Source organism: Saccostrea cucullata, unplaced genomic scaffold, assembly GCF_032062105.1.
Source record: "Saccostrea cucullata isolate Sc308-1 unplaced genomic scaffold, CSIRO_AGI_Scuc_v1 ctg8726, whole genome shotgun sequence".
In the NCBI taxonomy this organism is placed as follows: domain Eukaryota; kingdom Metazoa; phylum Mollusca; class Bivalvia; order Ostreida; family Ostreidae; genus Saccostrea; species Saccostrea cuccullata.
The window spans coordinates 2223-28374 of NW_026926514.1; the positions used below are offsets into that span (position 1 = coordinate 2223).

The following is a 26152-nucleotide window of genomic DNA, read 5'->3' on the forward strand; positions in this document are numbered from 1 at the left end:
ATGGAGAAAATGGCCTCTTTTGGACAGGTTAAATACAAAATCTTCTACCATTTTCATTTTAGTGTTCTAAAGATTTTTACTCATGTTGAGTCATTCAATGTTCTGCTATATTTTAAATATCACTATAGATAAATGACGACTTACAGTGACCACTGGTGACAGTGTTTGAATTAATCAACGAACTTATCTTTCTTTTTGTAGACAGAGTATTCACACGACGAACAAGAAGCAATACAAAATGCACTGAGACAGAAACTAGGACCCGAATTTATAAGTCAGCGTGCTGGAGCTGGGGGGCAGAGGGTAAATACATACACACCTCAACATTTCCATATTTACCTAATTACATGTACAGATGCGGATTATCTCTTCATCTAGTCATCTACCCATAAAGCTTAAGTTTGTTGATGGTGCGACTATTATGGCAAGCCCCATTCAGCTTGAGTTTTCATCGATCTCTTCAAACTTCACATGAACATGACACCCCATGACCATGATGAGTTGAAAATATAGCAAAACAAAGCCAGAACAGTGCTTATTTTAATAGAGTTTGTTTTATCTAAATCAGCTTAGTTTGTATTTTTGTTGAGCTTTTGTTGCTACAGCATGAAGAATGTAGTTTGTGACTATAGATGCAATTCGCAAAGCATTATTGATAATGGGACCAATTGTTAACATGATTAATGTGAAAAAAATTCAAGTCTTTATAATATGGTTAATAAGATAATTCAAAATGATTGGAATGGTGGAATTGCTATAGCTTTTAAATTATAAAGATAACATTTCATATTAGCATGATTAAAATCAGTGAAACAAACCCCCCAAAATGTTATCTGTATACAGTTTATTGTTAATTAGTGATCAACTGGTGATGACAATATTTTCAGCTTGCCTACATAGAAGGATGGCGTCTCATCAACCTTGCCAACGAGCTGTTTGGGTTCAATGGCTGGTCCCACTCAGTCTCACAACAAACTGTTGGTAAAGTTTTTTCCTATCATTAAAGACTACAGTGGATTTTATTTCATTGTTTCTGTGCCTTTTTCTTAATATCAATGTAAGTTATCTTTATCCTATGTACTTTCTTTCTTGCAGACTTTGTTGACCACAGTGGAGGGAGATACTTCGTAGGAGTCAGTGCTTTTGTCAAAGTGCAGCTGAAGGTTTGTCTGTCACAAGTTTTAGATTCAGTCTCCAATCAACTCGATTTGCCATTAATCATGTTAATAGGTTTTTTTTTAAAAAGTTACAAACACATCATGTAACAAGACCTCAGAAGGATTTTAAATACATTAATTATACTAGAAACTTCAGCATATAAGCATAACTAGCTTATTTTTTAATTCTTCTATAAAGGTTTTTTTTTGGATAGGATGGTGTGTTCCATGAAGACATTGGATATGGTGTAAGTGAAGGAATGAAATCCAAGGCTCTGTCCCTAGAGAAAGCAAGAAAAGAGGCTGTCACTGATGGGCTCAAGAGGGCACTCAAGTGAGTAGTTCAAGTAGGCACTCAAGTGAGTAGTTCAAGCGGGCAATGAAGTAAGTAGTTCAAGCGGGCACTCAAGTTAGTCGTTCAAGTGGGCACTCAAGTGAGTAGTTCAAGTGGGCACTCAAGTGAGTAGTTCAAGTGGGCACTCAAGTGCATCGTTCTAGTGGGCACTCAAGTAAGTAGTTCAAGTGGACACTCAATTGAGTAGTTCAAGCGGGCACTCAAGTGAGTCGTTCAAGCAGGCTCTCAAGTTAGTAGTTCAAGTGGGCAATTAAGTAAGTAGTTCAAGTGGGCTTTCAAGTTAGTAGTTCAAGTGGGCACTCAAGTGAGTCGTTCAAGTGGGCAATTAAGTAAGCAGTTCAAGTGGGCAATTAAGTAAGCAGTTCAAGTGGGCACTCAAGTAAGTAGTTCAAGTGGGCACTCAAGTGTGTCGTTCAAGTGGGCACTCAAGTAAGTAGTTCAAGTGGACACTCAATTGAGTAGTTCAAGTGGGCAATTAAGTAAGAAGTTCAAGCCGGCACTCAAGTGAGTAGTTCAAGTGGGCACTCAAGTGAGTAGTTCAAGCGAGCACTCAAGGAAGTAGTTCAATAAAAATTTGAACTTCTGACTTGAGTGCACGCCTGAACTACTTCCTTGAGTGCTCGCTTGAACTACTCACTTGAGTGCCCACTTGAACTACTCACTTGAGTGCCTCAAGTGAGTAGTTCAAGTGGGCACTCAAGTGAGTAGTTCAAGCGAGCACTCAAGGAAGTAGTTCAGGCGTGCACTCAAGTCAGAAGTTCAAATTTTTATTGTTAAAATACAGCTAAGGTTTAGTTTACAGTCAGACCAGCATGTAGACTAGGGGACAAGGTGTTCTCTATAGAAGATTATAAACCCACAAATATAATCTGTATGAGGTGCAAATATATTTCACTTCGTTTGAAACATACATGTATACTGTATTTCACCCTCATCAACATTACATTGTATTTTTCTTGCAGTTCATGGTTTAATATAGATCTATTTATTATCCTTTCTCTATAGGAGTTTTGGGAACTCGATGGGTAACTGCCTAGCAGACCGAGATTATCTAAAGTGTATCAACAGAGCCCCTAAACCAGTGAGTACACACTATACAGGGTTGTAATAGGATATATTAATGGTTGTATTGTTGCACTATGTACATAGTGAGGTCACTTTTGCACTAAATCTTTTGACTAGGTGTTTATATTTGTCTCTCTCTGTAAAACACTTTCAGAGGAGTGATGCATTATAATACATGATGTATCCAGGGATTTACAATAACATGCATGCTTCTTCATGGAACAGACCTATATCTTCCATGAGCAGTGATTGCACAATCTAAAAATTTGAAAGCAATTTCATTCCCAAGTAACTATTAGCCCTGCAGTGATCAAACTTGCAGTGATAATTTATGTACACTAGTCTTATAGACTGTCTTCATCTAACCCCCATTTTCTACCAATAGATGATTGATTAGTTCAAGTTTTTGGCCTGGGTCTTTTCACAAGTAAAATAATGCCAAAATTGCAAAACTGTTATGCTTAAAATAATTCTTAAGTGATTTTTTTTTAAACTTTGATCTTTATAATTGCAGACAGCTAGAGTATATGATCTAGAAGAAATGAGGAGGACAGAACAAGACGTGGCAATAGAACAGGCCAGGAAATCCTCTAATATCAGAAGACTGTCCAATCACAAGCTAGCTTCTGATCAGACCAATCAAAACCTTCCTAGTAATCTTAATATGGTGTCAACAACCAATCAGACGACAGATTCCAGAGACACAGGGATTGGTTCTAGAGACAATATAACAGCCACCACAAGTAACTCCTCTAATGAGAACTTATCTAAAAACATCACTTCACGAGAGACAACCAGAGTGTCGACAAACATGGAGAACATTCGTGTGACGGGGAGACAGAGTCTGCCCAGTAAGGAGAACATGAACCCCCAGGAGGTGGTGATCAAGACAGAGTGGATCTCAGCAGAGCTGGTGCTTCAGAAAGAGGAGGACCCACCCCCGCAGGAATTTGTCAGGAGGGGGTCACTGCCTCTCAATCACGGAGTGGGGACAGGAATGAACCTTAGACACAAGAGGACCCAGTCCACTCAGAGAGTGGAAAATGAACCCGTCAGTACAGGTTCTAGGTATGTAGACTAGAGCTACAGTCCACTAAGAGAGGTCAATACTACTAGGTATGTAGAGCTACAATCCACTAAGAGAGGTCAATACTGCTAGGTATGTAGAGCTACAGTCCACTAAGAGAGGTCAATACTGCTAGGTATGTAGAGCTACAGTCCACTAAGAGAGGTCAATACTGCTAGGTATGTAGAGCTACAATCCACTAAGAGAGGTCAATACTGCTAGGTATGTAGAGCTATAGTCCACTCAGAGAGGTCAATACTGCTAGGTATGTAGAGCTATAGTCCACTCAGAGAGTGGAAAATGAACCCGTCAATACAATCTAATTAAAATTATATGTTAGATCTGCTCGCATACTCGCTACACCAATATCTAACAACATCCCGTTGAGGGTTACGTCAGAGGTCAAATTCTATCAACCAATCAAATTGTCGCATGCAAAATCATCCTATATTGTTGAAGCCAATAAGTCTAGAGCCGTTCCGAATTTGACCTCTGACGTGACCCTCAATGGACTTTTACTAGAAGCGCTGACTTTTACAGTTGACGGCTTACTTGTACACTGTGACAATGTATGGAAGCTCTTTTACGATATAAATATTTAACTCGACGTTTAATTCAATGAATATAACAGATTTTTTAAATGCACATAAATTTGCACAAGTTGTCTTTGAAGGAAACGTTCACCACCCTACCCTAAACTCCAGGCCTATTAAAGTGTCCCTAACACCATACCTGTTAACATTTCAAAGGCTTTCTTGTCCATTTTCAATTCTGCACCTCCGTATATGACACATGTTTAAATGTCCAAGTAAACCGTCAACTGTTAAAGTCAGAGCTTCTCGTAAAAGTCCAATGGGATGTTGTTAGAAGTTAGTGTAGTGAGTATGTAAGCGGATCTATCATCTAATTTTAATTAGTTTGCCGTCAATGTATGTATCCTCTTAGAGAGTGGAAAATGAACCTGTCAGTATTGGTTCTTCATATGGAGAGCTGTCAAATTAGAAGAACTTAATAATATATAAAATTACCATGCTAGCCAATCGTTTGATTATCATTATAAACAACAACAAAAACAGAGTTATTCCTTACATAAATTTGACTCTGTAAACTAAGAGCTTGATCTAACCCCGATCCACTTTTTTTCTACGTTCCTTCTCTCCCTTCCTGCAAATGTTTTTTTTTGATGAAAAGATAACTTTATGAAGAAATCAAGTAATGTAACTCTTTATAGTTTTATCTGAATGATATATTTTATTTTTAACATATTAATCATGTTAATATATTTAATAGTTGTTTGCATTATTTCTACAATAAGCATGGGGTTCCATTCTAAGGTATAAAGAAATTGTTCAATTTATTTCTGTAGTAAGGATGGTGACAAGGAAGATCTTAAAGCCAAGCAAGAGAGATTACAAAGACAACAGCAAAAACAGCAGGAGTTCAAACAGAGGCTAACGGTCAAACAGACGGACAATACAGCCCTCAATATAATAGGTAATCACTGACAATACAGCCCTCAGTATAATAGGTAATCACTGACAATACTGCCCTTAATATTATAGGTAATCACTGACAATACAGCCCTCTGTATAAAAGATAATCACTGACAATACAGCCCTCAATATAATAGGTAATCACTGACAATACAGCCCTTAATAAAATAGGTAATCACTGACAATACAGCCCTCAATATAACAGGTTATCACTGACAATGCAGCCCTTAATATAATAGGTAATCACTGACAATACAGCTCTCAATATAATAGGTAATCATTGACAATACAGCCCTCAATATTATAGGTAATCACTGACAATACAGCCCTCAATAATAGATAATCACTGACAATACAGCCCTTAATATAATAGGTAATCACTGACAATACAGCCCTTAATATAATAGGTAATCATTGACAATACAGCCCTTAATATAATAGGTATTGAATCACTGAGAACACAGCCCTTATTAGGTAATCACTGACAATACAGCCCTCAGTATAATAGGTAATCACTGACAATACAGCCCTCAATATAATAGGTAATCACTGACAATACAGCCCTCAATATAATAGGTAATCACTGATAATTCTGCCCTCAATATAATAGTTAATCACTGACAATACAGCCCTCAATATAATAGATAATCACTGACAATACATCCCTCAATATAATAGGTAATCACTGACAATACAGCCCTCAATATAATAGTTAATCACTGACAATACAGCCCTCAATATAATAGATAATCACTGACAATACAGCCCTCAATATTATAGGTAATCACTGACAATACAACCTCAATATAATAGATAATCACTGACAATACAGCCCTCAATATAATAGATAATCACTGACAATACAGCTCTCAATCTAATAGGTAATCACTGACAATACAGCCCTTAATATAATAGGTAATCATTGACAATACAGCCCTTAATATAATAGGTATTGAATCACTGAGAACACAGCCCTTATTAGGTAATCACTGACAATACAGCCCTCAGTATAATAGGTAATCACTGACAATACAGCCCTCAATATAATAGGTAATCACTGATAATTCTGCCCTCAATATAATAGTTAATCACTGACAATACAGCCCTCAATATAATAGATAATCACTGACAATACATCCCTCAATATAATAGGTAATCACTGACAATACAGCCCTCAATATAATAGTTAATCACTGACAATACAGCCCTCAATATAATAGATAATCACTGACAATACAGCCCTCAATATTATAGGTAATCACTGACAATACAACCTCAATATAATAGATAATCACTGACAATACAGCCCTCAATATAATAGATAATCACTGACAATACAGCCCTCAATATAATAGATAATCACTGACAATACAGCCCTCAGTATAATAGGTAATCACTGACAATACAGCCCTCAATATAATAGATAATCTCACACAAATGCAAACCTCTGGTAAAACTGCAGGATTTTGTAGTATCATTTTTAGCTCACCTGAGCTGAAAGTTCAAGTGAGCTTTTCTGATCACCCGTTGTCCGTCGTCCGTCCGTCTGTCTGTCTCTCCGTCCGTCCGTCTGTAAACTTTTCACATTTTCAACTTCTTCTCAAGAACCACTGGGCCAATTTTAACCAAACTTGGTACAAAGCATCCTTAGGTGATGGGGAATTTAAATTGTTAAAATCAAGGGCCAAGTCCCTTTCCAAGGGGAAATAATCAAGAAAATACAAAAATAGGGTGGGGTCATTAAAAAATCTTCTTCTCAAGAACCACTGGGCCAGAAAAGCTGAAACTTATGTGGAAGCATCCTGGGGTAGTGTAGATTCTAAATTGTTAAAATCATGACCCCCGGGGGTAGGGTGGGGCCACAATAGGAAATCCAAGTTTTACATAGAAATATATAGGAAAAAACTTTAAAAATCTTCTTCTCAAGAACTATTCGGCCAGAAAAGCTGAAACTTATGTCGAAGCATCCTGGGGTAGTGTAGATTCTAAATTGTTAAAATCATGACCCCCTGGGGTAGGGCGGGGCCACAATAGGAAATCCAAGTTTTACATAGAAATTTATAGGAAAAAACTTTTAAAATCTTCTTCTCAAGAACCATTCAGCCAGAAAAGCTGAAACTTATGTGGAAGCATTCTAGGGTAGTGTAGATTCTAAATTGTAAAAATCATGACCCCCGGGGGTAGGGCGGGGCTACAATAGGGAAACCAAGTTTTACATAGAAATATATAGGAAAAACTTTAAAAATCTTTTTCTCAAGAACCATTTGGCCAGAAAAGCTGAAACTTATGTGGAAGCATTCTGGGGTAGTGTAGATTCTAAATTTTAAAAATCATGACCCCAGGGGGCAGGGTGGGGCCACAATAGGGAATCCAAGTTTTACATAGAAATATATAGGAAAATTTTTTTAAAAATCTTCTTCTCAAGAACCACTGGGCCAGAAAAGCTGAAACTTATGTGGAAGCATTCAGGGGTAGTGTCTAGATTCTAAATTGTAAAAATCATGACTCCGGGTATAGGGGGAGGCCACAATAGGGAATCCAAGATTTACATAGAAATATATAGGAAAAATCTTTAAAATCTTCTTCTCAAGAAGCATTGGGCCAGAAAAGCTCAAACTTATGTGGAAGCATTCTGGGGTAAGTGTAGATTTTAAATTTGCCAAATTATGACCCCTGGGGGTAGGGCGAGGCCACAGTAGAGAATCCAAGTTTTACATTGAAATATACATTGAAAAATCTTTGAAAATTTTCTTAAGAACCATTGGGCCAGAAAAGCCGAAACTTATGTGAATCTTGGGGTAGTGTAGATTCTAAGTTGTCCAAATCATAACCCCTGGGGATAGGGCTTGGTCACAATTGGTATTACGAAGGGGGGAAATCTGTTAAAGAACAGCATGGCCAAAGTTTCTCAGGTGAGCGATGTGGCCCATTGGCCTCTTGTTTTTATTTCAGATAACAGTTTTTAGAGTATTACTATTCCTGTCTTTAAAATTGTACTGCATATTATTAAACGTGTAATCAAGGCTTGATTTGCTACTCCTGCAACTGTTTTCTTCTTCAGGGGGGTGGGAGATTGAGTTTATGTATAAATTTGCTTTTTCCCCTTTGTAGGACCTCCTGTGGCAACCTCTACACCAGCCTTTAATGGACTTGGTCCTCCCATCCATGCCTCCAGTCCCAAGGTCATTCCAAAGTCACGACCCCAGAGCAGTTCAGAACCCTCCCCAAATCAACCAGAGCTCCTTCCCGAGGAAAACTTTGGTACGTACAAAAGAAGTATTGTTGTTTGTACAGTGGATTCCATTTAATCAGATAGCGGTTAAACGAATATTTCGGCTAATCTGATACAATATCAGAGCACAAAACCATTTCTTATATATATTTATTAATAATTTCACCTGATATTCTGATAGGAAAATATCGGATTTTCGTTTTATCTGATACAAATATTTCGCTTAGCATAGTGATTTTCATTATAATTGTCTTGTTCACACCTCTACCTTCCGTATGTAAATCCTTTGTTTACACAAGTTTGACACTTCCAGTCAAATTACGATAATGAGGGGATTAGTCACGGCTGAACGCACACCAGCACCTTACCTGTGTTAGCAGTGGGCACAGTAGATCAATATGTTTTGATAACAATCATTATGACCAGCTTGGGTGTTAATTTTGATCATTGATAATTGGCTTGTGTGCAATTTTGTTCAGCGTGAAATTTTGATTATTGAACTGTTCAGTTTGTGTATGACACTTCACATGCACCCATATAAATATACGTCTGAAAACAAATACAAATAAAGATAAAACAATAAACATTTTTTTATTTAATAATCAGCAATCCGGAAAAAAATGGTTTACGTAAAGAGTCATGTATTCAATCAACTTCCGTTTTCAAAAATAGAGGCCATCAATGAATGGGATGAATGTAAACAGGTGCTTGGTGCTAAATAAATATATAAAGATGAAAATAAGTTTCATACTGCAATTAAAAAGAAATTATTCATACAAAATCATATTGAACTTGTTATTAAATTACTTGAAATAATTCATTTCCTGACTTGGTACATTCATCAAACGAAAACGAAAGTGCAGGTACGTAATACAACCATGTTGAAATTGTTACTTATGTACTGTAGATTTGCCGTTTGTATGGCAAATATTGCAATCGGCTATTCCAATATTCGGCTATACAGTAAAACTATTCTGACAACCTGACTATCCGTATAAACGGGACCCACTGTAATAAAATTTACAGAAATTCCAACTTTGATTGTTGATGGTCAATTATTCAAAAACTATTATACAAAAGAATAAATTCAACATGTTCCATTTTACCCCCCCCCCCTTCTTCTTTTCAAGGTTTTCTTGAACATGTATCTTGAATTATCTTTAAATGAGGAAATGACCTAACCTCGACCTGACTTTTCAGTGGCCTAACCTTGAATGTTGGCCTCAGTCTGATCAGGTTAATTCTGAGTTAATAAGTTAACGTTTTGTATTCCAGAGGACACAGACCTTTGGAACAACTCCCTAGACATAGAGAGCATAGATCCATTTAGTGATAACACAGCAGTGGAGGGGGGCGGCAAGAAACCACTCAACAGAAGTAAGACCCTCTATACCTCCGAGTCCAAACCCTCAGGGCGCCCCAACACAATGACCAATCACTACCCTGTCACCAAGGCAACCGGTCAGTTACGACAGGTCACAAGTTACACAGGTATCAAATCCATAATGAGTGTAACCATAGCAACATAAAAGTATGTGAAGGCATATTCCTTATGTTCCTGCCCCCATAATATAAAAACTTTAAAAATTTCTCGACAACTATTCACAATTTCAGGGTTTGAACAGACCATAAAAAGTGCTTTGATTTTGACCCATTTATGAAAAATTGATTGAAAATGCTTAAATAGCAGATAAAAATGGTAGAACACTTAAATTTACATGTTAAATCCTCTAAAAGTGGTATAAAAATCTAAAAAGGGAATTTTTTTTACTATGTGATACCATAAATATACACGGTAGAAATTTTACTCTTGTTACATGTACATGTAAAGAAAATTGTTTTATTTGAATGTAATTTAAATTCTAAATCCAAGTACAAGACATTTAATATCCTTTATATACTGTAAACCAACTTTTATTCGCGACGACTTTATTTCGCGTTTTACTAGCCAGGGGGAAACTTGTTGGCGACGATTAATTTTGCGATCAGGCCTATGTAGATTCTCTTGTTAATAGACATATAGACTTTAAGGAACGGTTCGCGGCGAGAAATATTCGCGATGACGAGGCCCTCGGGAACTTCGCGAAAATTTCTCGCACGCGAATAAAAGTTGGTTTACAGTATTCAAGTCGGGAATAAAATAAAGGGTTGGAGATAAATATCTTGGTTTAGAGTAGTGTGAGGCCACAATTTTTCATTAGGAATATTAAAGATTTTGTTCATTTGTTTTTCAATAACCACATATAAGAATCATTAATTTGCAAATACTTTTGAAATGTTACATAGAATTTTTTTTTTCAATAACCATTAATTTGCAAACACTCTTAAAATGTCAGAATTTTATTTTTCAAATGATAGATCTTTGGATTGAGTTGGCTTAAATCAAAATCAAATTTTAATGCAGTGCATGGATAAGGAAAAAGATTTTTTTTTCCATATCTATAAAGCCATTATACTAGTACATGTAGTCCTATTCATGATATTGAAGCACCCCCACGTTGTGTGGATCCAGTGTATATTTAGAACATGTTGAGATGTGGTCACAACTTTCGAATATATATAACAAATTGAATATTTTAAAAGTTCTACTAGGAACAAGACTTAATTTACTCAGTGTAGTAATTTAGCCCATAGGCCTCTCGTTGTGGGTCATAAAGTACTGTAGTTACTGGTTATAAAGGTTATTTTATCCAATCAAAAGGTGCAAAATTAAATGGAGTTGCTTCACCTAGGGAAAATCTTTAAGGAATGAAGCTAATTTCAACTTATGTTATCCGATATAACATAACTTGGGGCAGTTTACGCTTTATAAACCGCGAAGCGGTTTATAAGAAAGCGTAAACTGCCCCAAGTTTTGTTATATCGGATAACATAAGTTGAAATTAGCTTTATTCCTTATAATTTAATTTCAGTGTAGACAATGAGACAATATTTCCTCCAGAAAAAGCTTCAAATTGAGCAATGTTTTAAAAGTAACGTTAAGCGGAGTAATACGTTTTTGACGTAACTCATTGTGACGTAGGCAAGTTATGTTATCCAAAATATTATATGTTCCTCTGAATGATTCAGCCAATGAAATTGCTCCATACGTGTGAAATTAAATTATTTCAAATTAATTCAGACTATTGTGTTAATGCATACAGGTATATGATGCTTTGGTTAAGATGAGCTATATTTTAAGTCAGTATGGCAGTTAAAAAGACAACAGAAGTTTAAAAGACAGACAATAAGTTCCTAAATAATATGTAATTTTTTTCAAGATTTTGTCATTGAAGAAATGCAACTTTTACAAGTTAACTCACAAAAATTTGAGGTACAGTAACTTACTGGGCATTTGTGTCAGATACCAGGAGACGGTGTTGCCTATAAAATCCATTTGGAAATAACTTGAATTGCCAAAATCAAAAATTTTTACCATTGTAAATTTTTAAAGACAGCTAAAAAACCACGTAAGAAATCACAGGGTAATTATAATTTTAAATATTTTTTATATATATTACAAACATAAACAAAAAAAATTTGACCTTATTGAGCTTTTGCCTGACATTAGTCCTGATCTTGTTTTGTTTCCAGATGAAGTCAGCAGTGTACAGAAGAGAAGAAGGGTGGATGTCTGACTGGAGAGTTATATAGACACAAGTATGTGGATGGAATCGGCCTTAAACATTGTGTGACAGAAATAGACTGAGGCTCCTACGGGTATATAGAGCTCAGGGAAGGTTACCTCTGTGTGTTACATAGTGTCTCTACTGTCAAAGATAAAGAGAAATTTAAAATTTGTAATAAGATTATTACAATGATGAAGTTGTAAAATTGAGGTGTTGATGAAAGATATCTAACCAATGATCCCAGATCATCTTATTTGGATTTTGACATTACAATCATTATAAGCATAAGTAAACTGTCTGTTTAGGAGTGTGGTATTACTAGTATTAGCTGTTTAGTAATTCAACAATATTTAAAAAGTTTAGCACGAAACAATCAGGGAAATGTTTGGCTATTTATTAGAACTTAACAAAGGACACTGTGATGAAAATTTATAGATCAATGCATGTGCATTTCATTAAATTGAATTCTTTTTTAAATTAATAAATGAATTGTTGTTTTAGGGTCAATAAATTTTAAGACCTTCAGATCTAGTTTAATGAATTCAATATTAGCTAAGATTATTCAATCTCATTATTACTATTCACCTTTTGTGCAGTTGTTTATTGTATAATGTACTTTGAGTATTTATTAATGTTATTTATATAAATTAAATTGTCTGGCTCCAGAGGGACTTGTTCACAGGTGTCTCTAGAATTAATTATTGTTAATAAATCCCAATATTACACTCAGAAATTTTTGTTTTGGTATAAATAAATGCTAAACATTATGAAACAAGAAATGATCATGACCATAGCTTTAAATTGTGAATACAATACTGCAAGGCTATTTATTCCTCAGCCAGGAACAATCTCTTTAATTATTTAATTTTATTAAATCAGTAGAATGATTAGCCCTAAGGAATTCCATTCCTAGAATCAAATTCTCTACCCTTAATGCCTAGGTCACATTTAAGCTGATGGTCGTCCACCAAATTTTTCTGGTATCGTCGGCTGAAAGATCATGATAGGCCAACACAAATATGGGGCGACACGGAGCAGTCACATTAATTCCTAGGAACACTGATGACGTGGATAAATAACAAAACAAATATTTTTTCTTCAGAAACCAGCACTATATTTCACAGATCTATATTAAGATAGGTAAAATTAATGAAGTGAGAGAATTTTGTAAGATTGTGACAAAATGTTAGAATGTGTACAAAATTCTATTATATAGAATTACATAGAAAACAACAAAAATATGCATACCTAACATGCCTAAGCAGCAAAGAAAAACTTAAGATTTCTTTATATTTTACACATTTATTATTTAAGTCATTTCCGTTCAAAAAAAATATATCAATGCATGCCTCAAAATTTTGTTTGTGTTATGTATCCTTAATAGGTTAGATATTTGCAAGTGGGCCAATCGTCGCACGGTCATCGAGCCCTAAGCTACAGTTTGATTTTAACAGTCCTTCGAAGTTTTGGAAACCCTTAATTATTGTCGAACGACGGGTGACTGACTTTATAAACTGACCGCCAATGGTCGTACAGTGATCGACGGTTGGTCAACAGATTGTTCAGTTGAAGAAATTGGACTTCGACACAAAAAATTATAACTTGGACTGATGCACACAAAATTGGTCGGCCAACAAAAAAGAGGTCAAAATCGTGCAAAACAACAGGCTATGAACTGCCAACTGTCACCTGAAGAATCCCATTTTTATGCGCCCGGATCGATAGATCCCGGGCGTATATTGTTTTTGTCCTGTCTGTTTGTCTGTTTGTCTGTTTATCTGTTTGTCTGTTTGTCTGTTTGTCTGTCTGTCTGTTGTCAACTTTAACCTTGGCCATAACTTTTGAACAATAAAAGATAGAGACTTCATATTTGGTATGCATACTCCACTAATAGAGTCCTTTCAAATGACATCAAGGTCAATGACCTTGTGACCTTGACTGTGACCTATATGCTAAAAATAGCTTTTTCCACTGTTTGTCATAACTTTTTAACCATAGGAGATAGGGACTTCATATTTGGTATGCATACTCCACTAATAGAGTCCTTTCAAATGACATCAAGGTCAATGATCTTGTGACCTTGACTGTAAACTATATGCTAAAAATAGCTTTTTACACTTTTTGCCATAACTTTTGAACCATAGGAGATAGGGACTTCATATTTGGTATGCATACTCCACCGATTAAGTTCTTTCAAATGACACCATGGTCAATGACCTTGTGACCTTGACTGTGACCTATATGCTAAAAATAGCTTTTTCCACTGTTTGTCATAACTTTTGAACCATAGGAGATAGGGACTTCATATTTGGTATGCATACTCCACCGATAAAGTCCTTTCAAACGACGGCAAGGTCAATGATCTTGTGACCTTGACTGTGACCTATATGCTAAAAATAGCTCTTTACACTTTTTGCCATAACTTTTGAACCATAGGAGATAGGGACTTCATATTTAGTATGCATACTCCACTGATTAAGTTCTTTCGAATGACACCATGATCAATGACCTTGTTACCTTGACTGTGATCAATATGCTAAAAATAGATTTTTTGAACTTTGTTGCCGCCGGGCGCATAGTGTTTCACAAACACATCTTGTTGCTTCAAAAACCGTCGGCTATTGGTCGTTTTCAGAAATGTGATGGGGGTTTAAATGTCCATCAGGTACATATTAAATACTCTGATATTAAATTAAAGCACTTTACAGTAAAAAAGGATTGCCCCCGTTTTACCATTTATTATTACCTCAATTTTGTTTTAATTGATGTATGGATGCCCATTTTGATTTCCTTTTATATTGTGAGATCAAGGTTATAACTGGCTCAATCAGAAAACGATAGATGTACTTGTGTGGAATATATAGCATTTCTTGAGAAAAATACGGGTACAAATCATTCCACTTTCACCTCACTTGTTTCTTTCCCTTATCCAAAAATTCAGAGGAATTGTTTTTAGCTGTGTTTATTTACAGATGGTTATTTAACTCGAGAAATTTGCTTTTATAACATTGACCACATTTCAGACATTTTTTAGCTGTAACAGTATGTAGTGTTATTACACTCTTTCTGTTACCCAGTACACAACTCTAAGGAGATTATATTTGACTAAGTGCATGCTGTGACCTTAAAAGGAAACTACAGCTAACAAACTTTAATAAGCAGCTGAAGTGGTTCTTTACTTTTAAGTGGTGTCTGGGCTCCTGCAGGGTTCCATACTAAGTCCTTGCCTGTGTATTATAAACAAGGTCATCTCTGTATTTAAAGGTACATGTATTTCAATCCTGGGGCCAGCTTTAACCAATTATGAGATTTTTTCCCCTTCGGTTTCTTGAATGTGTGGAATAAAACTTTTTAAGAAAAAGTTTGTTTTGAGGTAATACGCATAAGAAAATCTCGGTCACTTCTCCCCTGTGGCCTTAAGAACCATCACTGTCTCCTTCTGAAGCTTCAGTCAGTGGCTGAAAGTGCTATCACTACAATGTAATCGGGACCTTTTTCTTGTATAACTAGATTAATTAAGAAAGGGATTGATGTTATATTACGTATTTTGTCCCACGTGTAAACACTCGCTAATCTGACAGAGTTATTGTTTTATTTCAAGGAAGATGTTAATTAGATTATCTCATTGTAGCCTTGTGTTTATAGGATTTATATTAATTGGAATCTTCTCTTTCTCACAAGGTAAGCCTCCTTTCTTTTAAACTGTGTAAATGTTAATCTGTTATCATATGATGGTATTTTGTAGTAAGTACATTACTGCATGCTGATCAACTTTATGTAGCTGTTACTAGTGTTAGATTATAATACACCTTTTTTACTAAGAATTAATTATAAAAAAAAAAAAATGATAATAAGACATATGCTGTTACAATCTTATCATTAAAAACTATTCCATATTGTTTAGTGTTTAAAATTATTCTTTTGCCAAGCCATGGATAGCAGTTCCAGTGCATTTGCTATATCCATTTTTTTTTGATATAAAAAAAAATTCATTTGCGTAAAAATTGAGTACATGTTTTGTACATGTAAATAGGTCAAGTGGGATTCTTAGTTGTCCTCGTGCCTCTAATGTCCTCACATTTGTGTAGGTCAGTAGCACTGTGGAGCTTTGTAATTATAATAATGGGACCCAATGAATGTCTCTTATGATACCCCCACAAAGGGAGGTATATACATGTATAAGAATCATCTTGTCCATAAGTCTGTCTGTCTTACAATTAGATTGTCTACTGTGCCATTTTGTTATGGCATTGTAAAGCTTAAGGTTAAACGTCTATGGACATGATGGAATGAATTGTTAGTGATATTCAATTAGCGATCTCAAACCATTGCTATTTTTTTAAATAGAGAAACATCCACATTTAAGTCAAAGATTATTATGCGGCAAGCATGTGTCAGTTTAAATCAAGAGCATTTTGCCAACTTTTTCATCACATTTAGAAAATTAAATATGAACCCTTCCAATATAACGCAGGGGGTATAATTTTGTAAGCCACTTTACGTAGTCCCTCTAGTATTTTCCAGCTGCTATAGACAAAGTACTACTAGAGACCTGCTGCCTGGAGGGGACCAAGTATGCCACGGACTCCTCCACCTGTGAGGGGTACTCCCAGTCTGTCCCGGGGGTCAGGTTAGGGGACCAGCCCAGCTGTACGTTCATCCTGAAGGTGTGTTGTATGAAGCAGAAGCAGCGAGACCAGTGTCAGAACGGGAAGTCAGACGCCGCGAGTTACGGCAGGTGTGCCATCAGGGACGATGTGTTTGGAGCGGAGCAGTACAAAGTAAGTTACTGACACAGTGTCAGTGTGTGCGATAACTGTACAAAGTAAGTTACTGACACAGTGTCAGTATGTGTGATAGCTGTACTTAGGTTTTTTCTGATAAAGCCATTTGTTCAATCACTTAGTTGTTGATTTTAGAGGGAAAAAACTAGTATTTTTTTGATTGAACAGGTATTTGTTCATGACAATGGGAATGTTGACAGTTTTTATAAGGAATGTTCAACTAGTCACTCTCAGGAATGTTGAGTCAGTTATTGTTGATTGCATTAGGAGTGTTGTCTTTTTTTCAACAGGAATGTTATCACTATGATGTCACTATTTATTAGGAATGTTGTCACTGCTGTCAGTTATGGCTGATCTCATGTCTTTTTTTATTAGGAGTGTTGTTGCTTTTTATCAGGATGTTGTCACTATTTATTGTCACTCTTTACTAGGAGTGTTGTCTTTTTTCACTAGGAATGCTGCCACTGCTGTCAGTTAGGACTGATCTCGCGGTCGATGAGTGGAGACTGCTCACTCCTTCAGAAGGAGAGTTTCGGGGGACCCTGTGATGCCATGTTTAAGGAGTGCTGCCTGGGGACATCTGCACTTAACAGTAAGGCTCATTCTCTATCACTCAGTGTTATAGTGAACCAATATATTATTAATAGCATATTCTATGTCTTGGACTTGTTGTGAAACTTTCAAATATTTCTTGCAACATGATTTTAAAAATGTTTGTACTGTATCTTTTTTTTTACAACATTTCCACAGATTTAAGATTTATTATTGTAAAGATGGAAATTTATATGTTGGAGTAATTTACTGTTATTGTAAATATTCAATAAAGATTTCACCAAAATATGTTCTCCCCACAAACAAACTTCTGATGCATTTTTTCAGCCACTTGTGCATTAAAAATTCCATCAGAGCCTAACTTATGAAGTTAAATATAATTTTCACGTCTTAGGTACAACAGCAGTAAATGATATAGATGAGTGTGCCCTCCACAGCGGTCATATTTGTGGACAGATCTGCGTGAACACGGTCGGTAGTTACCGCTGTGAGTGTAACTCTGGATACACGCTACACTCTGATGGCAGTACCTGTATTGAGGATGAACGTAAGTCTTAGATAAAAAATATAATATATAAATTATAAATGTGTTTTAGTACATGACATATAAAGACATTTGTTCATACAGTATTATAGAAATGTTACCACCTGTTCTCTGCTGAATCACAGTCAAACTGCATATCTCAGACCTTGAAGAAGTATTTCTCAGAATTTATATTATTTTAGCTATCCGCTGTGACAGGTATAACCTGTGTTCTTTATTTTAGCTATTGGTTGTGACAGGTACAATCCGTTTTCTTTATTTTAGCTATCGGTTGTGACTGGTATTACCCCTGCTCTTTATTTTAGCTATCGGTTGTGACAGGTACAACCCTTGTTCTTTATTTTAGCTATCGGTTGTGACAGGTATAACCCATGCCAGCAGCGGTGTGTCGAGGACGAGAATGGGGTCAGCTGTGCCTGTAACCAAGGATACCAACTACTGGCAGACGGCATCAACTGTCAAGGTCAGTTAGTACCTCAGATTTCTGTGTGTTTTAGGAATCATATGGTGATTTCAACTAATTTCACATTAATTTTGTTAATTTATTTAATGTATTTTTTTAATTAATTCAAAGTGATTTAGAACATGTAAATGTAAAAGTGACATATTTAAGGATAACAGGTATAGATGATTGTTTTAATACCTAACACCCTTTTTAATACCCAGATATTGATGAGTGCACCTCTGGGTCAGCCAATTGCCCACAGGGACAGGGCTGTTATAACCAGGAGGGGACGTACAGATGCTGGCCCTGCCCCCAGGGTCAGGAGGTGGACCCTGTCTCTAAGGCCTGTCGGTCCGTCCCACGGTGCACCACCGGCTACTTCTATGACAGAGTGGCTGGGTCATGTGCAGGTGAAGAAAACATTTTGTGTTCTTTAGGATTTGATAAGTAGGATTAAAGCAGTTTAGTCCTGATTTGGATTTAAACCCAATCTGTTGATTAAAAATGACCATCTAACCATTTGTCTCTCAAATCTTAGGTCTTCATTAAAAGGTTAGGCTGTTTATTTAGCACTAGTTTACATTAAACATTTATTGACTGAGTTTGAGAGCAACATGCGTTTTGTTGGACCCAAGAACCAAACTGTCAGTCTGAGGCCGTTAGGCCGAAGGCAGACAGTTTGGTTGAGGGTCGACAAAACTCATTTTGCCTGAGAACTCAGTTGCAGCATGCCTGAGAACTCAGTCAATAAATGTTTTGTAATATCTTTCATTTAATTTTAAATTATTTTATTTGACATATATGTATTATGTACTGTCTTCCGTGATGTTACCTCAGGTCCGTCACTGTTGAACGCCAACAAATGAAAATGAGATTAGGCTTAGCCCATTCTGTGACATAAGTGGTCCAACATCTCATCCATTTTTAGCTCACCTGAGCCGAAGGCTCAAGTGAGCTTTTCTGATCACATTTTGTCCGTCGTCCGTCCGTCTGTCTGTCTGTCCGTCTGTAAACTTTTCACATTTTCGACTTCTTCTTAAGAACCAATGAGCCAATTTTAACCAAACTTGGTACAAAGCATTCTTGGGTGAAGGGGAATTCAATTTGTTAAAATGAAGGGCCAAGTCCCCTTACAAGGGGAGATAATCAAGAAAAGACAAAAATAGGGTGGGGTCACTAAAAAATCTTCTTCTCAAGAACCACTGGGCCAGGAAAGCTGAAACTTATGTGGAAGCATCCTTGGGTAATGTAGATATTAAATTGTTAAAATCATGACCCCCAGGGGTAGGGCGGGGCCACAATAGAGAATCCAAGTTTTACATAGAAATATATAGAACAAATCTTTAAAAAATCTTATTCTCAAGAACCACTGGGCCAGAAAAGCTGAAACTTATGTGGGAGCATCCTTGGGTAGTGTAGATATTAAATTGTTAAAATCATGACCCCCGGGGGTAGGGCGGGGCCACAATAGGGAATCAAAGTTTTACACAGAAATATATAGAACAAATCTTTAAAAATTTTCTTCTCAAGAATAACTGGGCCAGGAATGCTGAAACTTACGTGGAAGCATTCTTGGGTAGTGTAGATATTAAATTGTTAAAATCATGACCCCCGGGGGTAGGGCGGGGCCTCAATAGGGAATCCAAGTTTTACATAGAAATATATAGAACAAATCTTTAAAAAACTTCTTCTCAAGAACCACTGAGCCAGGAAAGCTGAAACTTATGTGGAAGCATCCTTGGGTAGTGTAGATATTAAATGGTAAAAATCATGACCCCCGGGGGTAGGGCGGGGCCACAATAGGGAATCCAAGTTTAACATAAAAATATATAGAACAAATCTTTAAAAATCTTCTTAGAAACCACTGAGCCAGGAATGCTGAAACTTATGTGGAAGCATGCTTGGGTAGTGTAAATATTAAATTTGTTAAAATCATGACCCCCGGGGATAGGGCGGGGCCATAATCATCTTCGCTAGCCAAGGGTTTCTGATACGCTACTCTCCTCATAAACCCTTGGCCTACGGTGTTCATGAAAATCAGGATTTTTTTCCAGAGTTCTGATTGGATTCTAGGACACACCTGTCGACCAATCATCAATTGTTTTTTGTAAATGACGATATTTGCGTTCGGGATACTTCTTGACTCTTTAATCTCGTAATCTAGACCCTTGGCTAGCGAAGATGGGTCACAATAGGGAATCCAAGTTTTACATAGAAATATAAAGAACAAATCTTTTAAAAATCTTCTTCTCAAGAACCACTGGGCCAGGAAATCTGAAACTTATGTGGAAGCATCCTTGAGTAGTGTAGATTCTAAAGTTTTAAAATAAAAAAGGGAAGGGGGTTGTTGGGCATGATAGGTATAGCAAGAGGGGGAATCTGGTAAAGATCTGCATCACCCAAGTTACTCAGGTGAGCGATGTGGCCCATGGGCCTCTTGTTTTTATGCCCGCTCACTAATACATTAGAAATGTTAGACTTCCTTTTGTATGGATTTGTATAGGAACAAAGAACTATATGCAGTATTTTGCATATATTTGCCCCCCACAAAAGTCTTATTTTGAAAACTTCCTGAAATGTGCTAAATTCAATAAATTGTATGAGAAATATAAATTAACAGAACATAGAGAATCCAAGTTTTACATAGAAATATATAGAACAAATCTTTAAAAAATCTTCTTCTCAAGAAGATTGTTTCAAAGTAGTTAATTCACATTTTTTTGTTTTTATGACATCACAAACTAGTCCGATTTTATATCCCTTTTTGCAGAAAGAGGACAAAATGGATAAAATTTCAACAAATTTAGCTTTAAAATTTACAGAGCGCAAGTTTGTTTAGGAACAATATTTACATATTTCATTGATATTATCATTCTACACATTATATCAAAATATTGAGCCTGAAAACACATGCGCTCGATGACTTTTGCTCAAAATATCGACGAAATATGTACATTTTTCTGTAGAATTCATAAAAAACTGAAATTTACGTCATGTTTGTGACGTCATTTCGAACATATGACGTCATTACTTATGAAAATATTCAGTGCGTTGAAGTCAGCATATACCTCCCTATTTAAGAACATAATTAAATATTTCTCCATCAAAGTTTGATTTGGGGGGCAAATATCGGTTATTACCGAATAAAGTTCTTTTTAAAGGATATAACAAAACAAAACATTTTTTGACAATTTATTGCTTTATATGTTTATATGCAGTTCCAATCATTACAGAAAGAAATTACATTATCTTCATACATACACGTACACTGTTTTGTTTTGCTATGTTTTTAGATACATATTGAAACATTTTACGTACAGTAAGCTGATTGGTTGATTTTTATTGTTTTCTGACAGATGTTGATGAGTGTGCCACTGAGAGAGACACCTGTCTATCCTCCCAGAGGTGTGAGAACACGGTGGGATCATTTGTCTGTAGGAGGATCCTGGGGTGTGGGACAGGTTACTCCATGATGGAGGAAACTCAAACCTGTAAAGGTACGTAGGGAGACTCTGGTCTCAAACTCAAACCTGTAAAGGTACACAGGGAGATTCTGGTCTCAAACTCAAACCTGTAAAGGTACACAGGGAGATTCTGATCTCAAACTCAAACCTGTAAAGGTACACAGGGAGATTCTGGTCTGTATAAACTCAAACCTGTAAAGGTATGCAGGGATGTTCTGGTCTCTATAAACTCAAACCTGTAAAAGTACACAGGGAGATTCTGGTCTCAAACTCAAATCTGTAAAGGTACACAGGGAGATTCTGGTCTCAAACTCAAACCTGTGAAAGTACACAGGGAGATTCTGGTCTCAAACTCAAACCTGTAAAGGTACACAGCGAGATTCTGGTCTGTATAAACTCACACATGTAAAAGTACACAGGGAGATTCTGGTCTCAAACTCAAACCTGTAAAGGTATGCAGGGATGTTCTGGTCTCTATAAACTCAAACCTGTAAAGGTACACAGGGAGATTCTGGCCTCAAACTCAAATCTGTAAAGGTACACAAGGAGATTCTGGTCTCAAACTCACACATGTAAAGGTACACAGGGAGATTCTGGTCTCAAACTCAAACCTGTAAAAGTACACAGGAAGATTCTGGTCTCAAACTCACACATGTAAAGGTACACAGGGAGATTCTGGTCTCAAACTCAAACCTGTAAAAGTACACAGGGAGATTCTGGTCTCTATAAACTCAAACCTGTAAAGGTACACAGGGAGATTCTGGTCTGTATAAACTCAAACCTGTAAAGGTACACAGCGAAATTCAATGGTCTCTGTATTTCAAATGAAACTTCTCTATTTATAAATACAGCCAAACCTCTTTTATCTCAAACTCCATGGGACCCTATTGGAGAATTTTAAATATCAGGGCTAAAATACTAGAGCAATATGTGGTTTTGACTTCCAAATCACTTTGACTAAGTCTTATATAGGGAATTTGAAATATCAATGTTCGAGGTTCAGTGATTGACAAGCATCCTAAACATGTGCAGATGTAATTTTAGATGAGCACAAAACTATATCTGAGACCTGTTCAGCAGAGCAAACGTTTGCAAGCCCTAGTCAAAATTCCTTATACCTCCAATAGAAATGTTCGCGAGCGCTCGCGAACGTTCCCTCTGCTGAACAGACCTCTGGTATTTTTTAAGTTACATAATTGTTAATGTGTAATTTCAGACATAGATGAGTGTTTGCTGGGCACACACAACTGTCCCTCTGGTTATGATTGTTTTAACATGGACGGTACGTTCCGATGTCAGAAGCCCACCTGCCAGAGAGGGCACCGCTTCTCCTCCTCCACCGGCCAGTGTGAGCCCATACAGTGTCCACGGGGCAGAGAACCAGACTCTAATGGGATGTGTGTTGGTAAGTAATCACACTCCACAGTATTATTCTGGATGTATAGAGTACAATTAATTTTAAAAGTTTCTGTTTAATCAAGTGGAAAATAGTTTTTTGTTTGTCTGATGAAACTGAACAGGACAAAAGAAGACAGGCATACTGCAGATATTTTTATGCGCCCGAATTTTTTCGGGGCGCATATTGTTTTTGTCCTGTCTGTTTGTCTGTTTGTCTGTTTATCTGTTTGTCTGTTTGTCTGTCTGTCTGTTGTCAACTTTAACCTTCGCCAAAACTTTTAAACCGTAAGAGATAGAGACTTCATATTTGGTATGCATACTCCTCTAATAAAGTCCTTTCAAATGACATCAAGGTCAATGACCTTGTGACCTTGACTGTGACCTTTATGCTAAAAATAGCTTTTTCCACTGTTTGTCATAACTTTTTAACAATAGGAGATAGGGACTTCATATTTGGTAGGCATACTCCACTAATAAAGTCCTTTCAAAGGACGACAAGGTCAATGATCTTGTGACCTTGACTGTGACCTGTATGCTAAAAATAAAAATAGGTTTTTTTTCTGCAAACTTTAATCTTTGCCATAACTTTTGAACAATAAGAGATAGAGACTTCATATTTGGTATGCATACTCCACTAATAAAGTCCTTTCAAATGACATCGAGGTCAATGACCTTGTGACCTTGTCTGTGACCTATATGCTAAAAATAGCTTTTTCCACTGTCTGTCATAACTTTTTAACCATAGGAGATAGGGACTTCATATTTGATATGCATACTCCACTATTAAAGTCTTTTCAAATGACAACAAGGTCAATGATCTTGTGACCTTGACTGTGACCTATATGCTAAAAATAGCTTTTTACACTATTTGCCATAACTTTTGAACCATAGGAGACAGGGACTTCATATTTGGGATGCATACTCCACCGATTAAGTGCTTTCAAATGACACCATGGTCAATGACCTTGTGACCTTGACTGTGACCAATATGCTAAAAATAGATTTTTTGAACTTTGTTGCCGCCGGGCGCATAGTGTTTCACAAACACATCTTGTTTTTACTGAAAATTCATTAACTTCTTCAAAATACTTTTATCATGTTTATAGCTTTATTTTCCTCTGTGTGAAATACTGTATCTAATAATTGAATAATATTAAACATTTGCTTATAAAGATGCTATATATTAAGTTCTATTTCTTTTTTGTACAGACATTAATGAGTGTCAGCAGCCCGGGATCTGTCCAGCCTCCGCTCGCTGCGTCAACACCTACGGATCGTACCGCTGTATACCGAGCACTTCCTGTCCTCAGGGTCATCAGATCGATCCCGTCACTAAGGCCTGTATAGGTAATAGGTCATCTCTAAGGTAAAATGGGTCAACTGACATTTAACTTCTCTGTTAATCAACACTGCCTATACACAAATTTAAATTGTATTAATTCAGTGAGTTGTTGAGTAAATTTTTGAGCATCATTGCCTTTACCCTGTGTTTTTTCAGACATTGATGAGTGTGCCAGAGGAGTGCACAACTGTCAGAGTGATCAGGAGTGTGTTAACACGGCGGGAAGTTTTGGATGTACCTGTGGGGCGGGGTACAGGAGAGATTCTCAAGGTCGATGTGAAGGTCAGCAGGTTTTTCCTTCTTTATGTAATGGATATATGCCGAATACTGTTCTATATGTAAAATTATCAGACTGTTTGAGGGCCGTTAGGGCCGAAAACTGTCTGATAATTTTACATATAGAATAGTACGAGGCATATATCTTACTTAAAACATTGCCATTTAAATGTCCAAAAATTACCAGGAGGAGTCCGATAATAACACAATGAGAGTTTAGGAATCCATTGTTTTCTACCCGTCTGATAAGTAGATAAAAGAAATGAGACGGTGAAAAGTGAGTGAACTCTTGTTTCATTAATTCCATTCATTCAATGGCAGTCGTTTCGTTTAGCAGGACAGTGGTCCGGTGGTGAAAGATTTTTTTTTGGGGGGGGGAACATTTTTATTTATGATGTGCATAAATTGACATTGATACTGACAAAATTTTGGGTAATATTTTAACCATCACCATGGAAAGTAAAATGCGGATTTTTACCCTAGCTGAAATTTTAGCTTAGATGATGAAAATTCTCAGGTTTTGAAAGTGTGGCCATCATGGAACAAACATAAAAGGAGATTGCAGAATCTTTTTTCAGAAATGGATTTAAATTCGCTTATTAAAAGTGCTGAATCAAAAATTTTTTTAAAGAGTGGAAAGTATTAATGTTGTGGAAGGTTTAAACTCGGATTTCTCTTCATGGATTTGCTATTTTATAGTGTGATCAACTTAATTTCCTTGCGTTTGGTTTCCCCCTTTTTTTCCTAACATTTTTATTGGGGGTTTCTGGACATATTTAATCTTAATTTCACTCTTCTTTTTGTTTTTTAAATACCGTCCGATTTTGTTATCATTGGCGTCCGATAATATATTATCAGACTGGTAATTATTATTATCGGACGGCTACAGGTAAAGTTTTAGACTGCAAGAACAAAGGCTTGACGTCACAGCAATGTTTTAAGATACTCTTATAGGAGGATCTTGCTCTGTTATCAAAGAAATATGTCTTGCAATGAAAAGGCTGGCATTTTATACCACAACAGGCTGTTTTAACTTCTATGCTCTGATCTGTTTTCTTAAAAATGGCAGCTTTATGTAAGCTTCAGCCTGAAAAAGAGTAAGCAGTAAACAGGTGTGGCCCTGTACATTTGAAAGCCTTAGTTACATCAATACCATGAAAAAAAACATTGATAAAACTTTCTTTCTGTTCTGAAACAATACTTTTGTTGTACACAACTTACATGTATTTCAATTTTGGATTTTTAAAAATTACTTTGATTTGGACCTGCTGCTTTTATTACAGATATAGATGAGTGTGCGTTTGGTAACATCTGTCCGTACAATGGAGTTTGTGAGAACACGCCTGGTAGTTACAAATGTAACTGTAACCC

The 26152-nt window shown here is 36.4% G+C and overlaps 2 protein-coding genes across 2 annotated transcripts; both read left to right on the top strand.

Annotated features, from left to right (window-relative positions):
* LOC134271907 (uncharacterized) lies at positions 1 to 25875 on the top strand. The gene is made up of 18 exons (XM_062754131.1): positions 1 to 27; positions 202 to 303; positions 888 to 981; positions 1096 to 1163; positions 1373 to 1491; positions 2518 to 2593; positions 3092 to 3645; positions 5010 to 5137; positions 8248 to 8397; positions 9644 to 9859; positions 17707 to 17859; positions 18203 to 18319; positions 18523 to 18711; positions 21658 to 21798; positions 22982 to 23170; positions 24373 to 24510; positions 24662 to 24811; positions 25724 to 25875. The coding sequence occupies exons 1-18, from the start codon at positions 1 to 3 to the stop codon at positions 25858 to 25860; spliced, it is 2748 nt and encodes a 915-aa protein (XP_062610115.1). The 3' UTR covers positions 25861 to 25875.
* LOC134271908 (fibulin-1-like) lies at positions 15233 to 17197 on the top strand. The gene is made up of 3 exons (XM_062754132.1): positions 15233 to 15657; positions 16501 to 16757; positions 17084 to 17197. Exons 1-3 carry the CDS (start codon positions 15582 to 15584, stop codon positions 17189 to 17191), a joined length of 441 nt encoding a protein of 146 aa, XP_062610116.1. The 5' UTR covers positions 15233 to 15581; the 3' UTR covers positions 17192 to 17197.
* Positions 25876 to 26152: the final 277 nt, after the last annotated feature.

Bases quoted from the DNA above. Each gene is read 5' to 3' on its own strand.
- LOC134271907 (XM_062754131.1), top strand. From the start codon at position 1: ATGGAGAAAATGGCCTCTTTTGGACAG. The intron at 21,799-22,981 runs GTACGTAGGGAG...GTGTAATTTCAG, and splicing joins GGAAACTCAAACCTGTAAAG to ACATAGATGAGTGTTTGCTG. The intron at 24,511-24,661 runs GTAATAGGTCAT...GTGTTTTTTCAG, and splicing joins CGTCACTAAGGCCTGTATAG to ACATTGATGAGTGTGCCAGA.
- LOC134271908 (XM_062754132.1), top strand. From the start codon at position 15,582: ATGTTAATTAGATTATCTCATTGTAGCCTTGTGTTTATAGGATTTATA. The intron at 15,658-16,500 runs GTAAGCCTCCTT...AGTATTTTCCAG, and splicing joins AATCTTCTCTTTCTCACAAG to CTGCTATAGACAAAGTACTA. The intron at 16,758-17,083 runs GTAAGTTACTGA...ACTATTTATTAG, and splicing joins TTGGAGCGGAGCAGTACAAA to GAATGTTGTCACTGCTGTCA.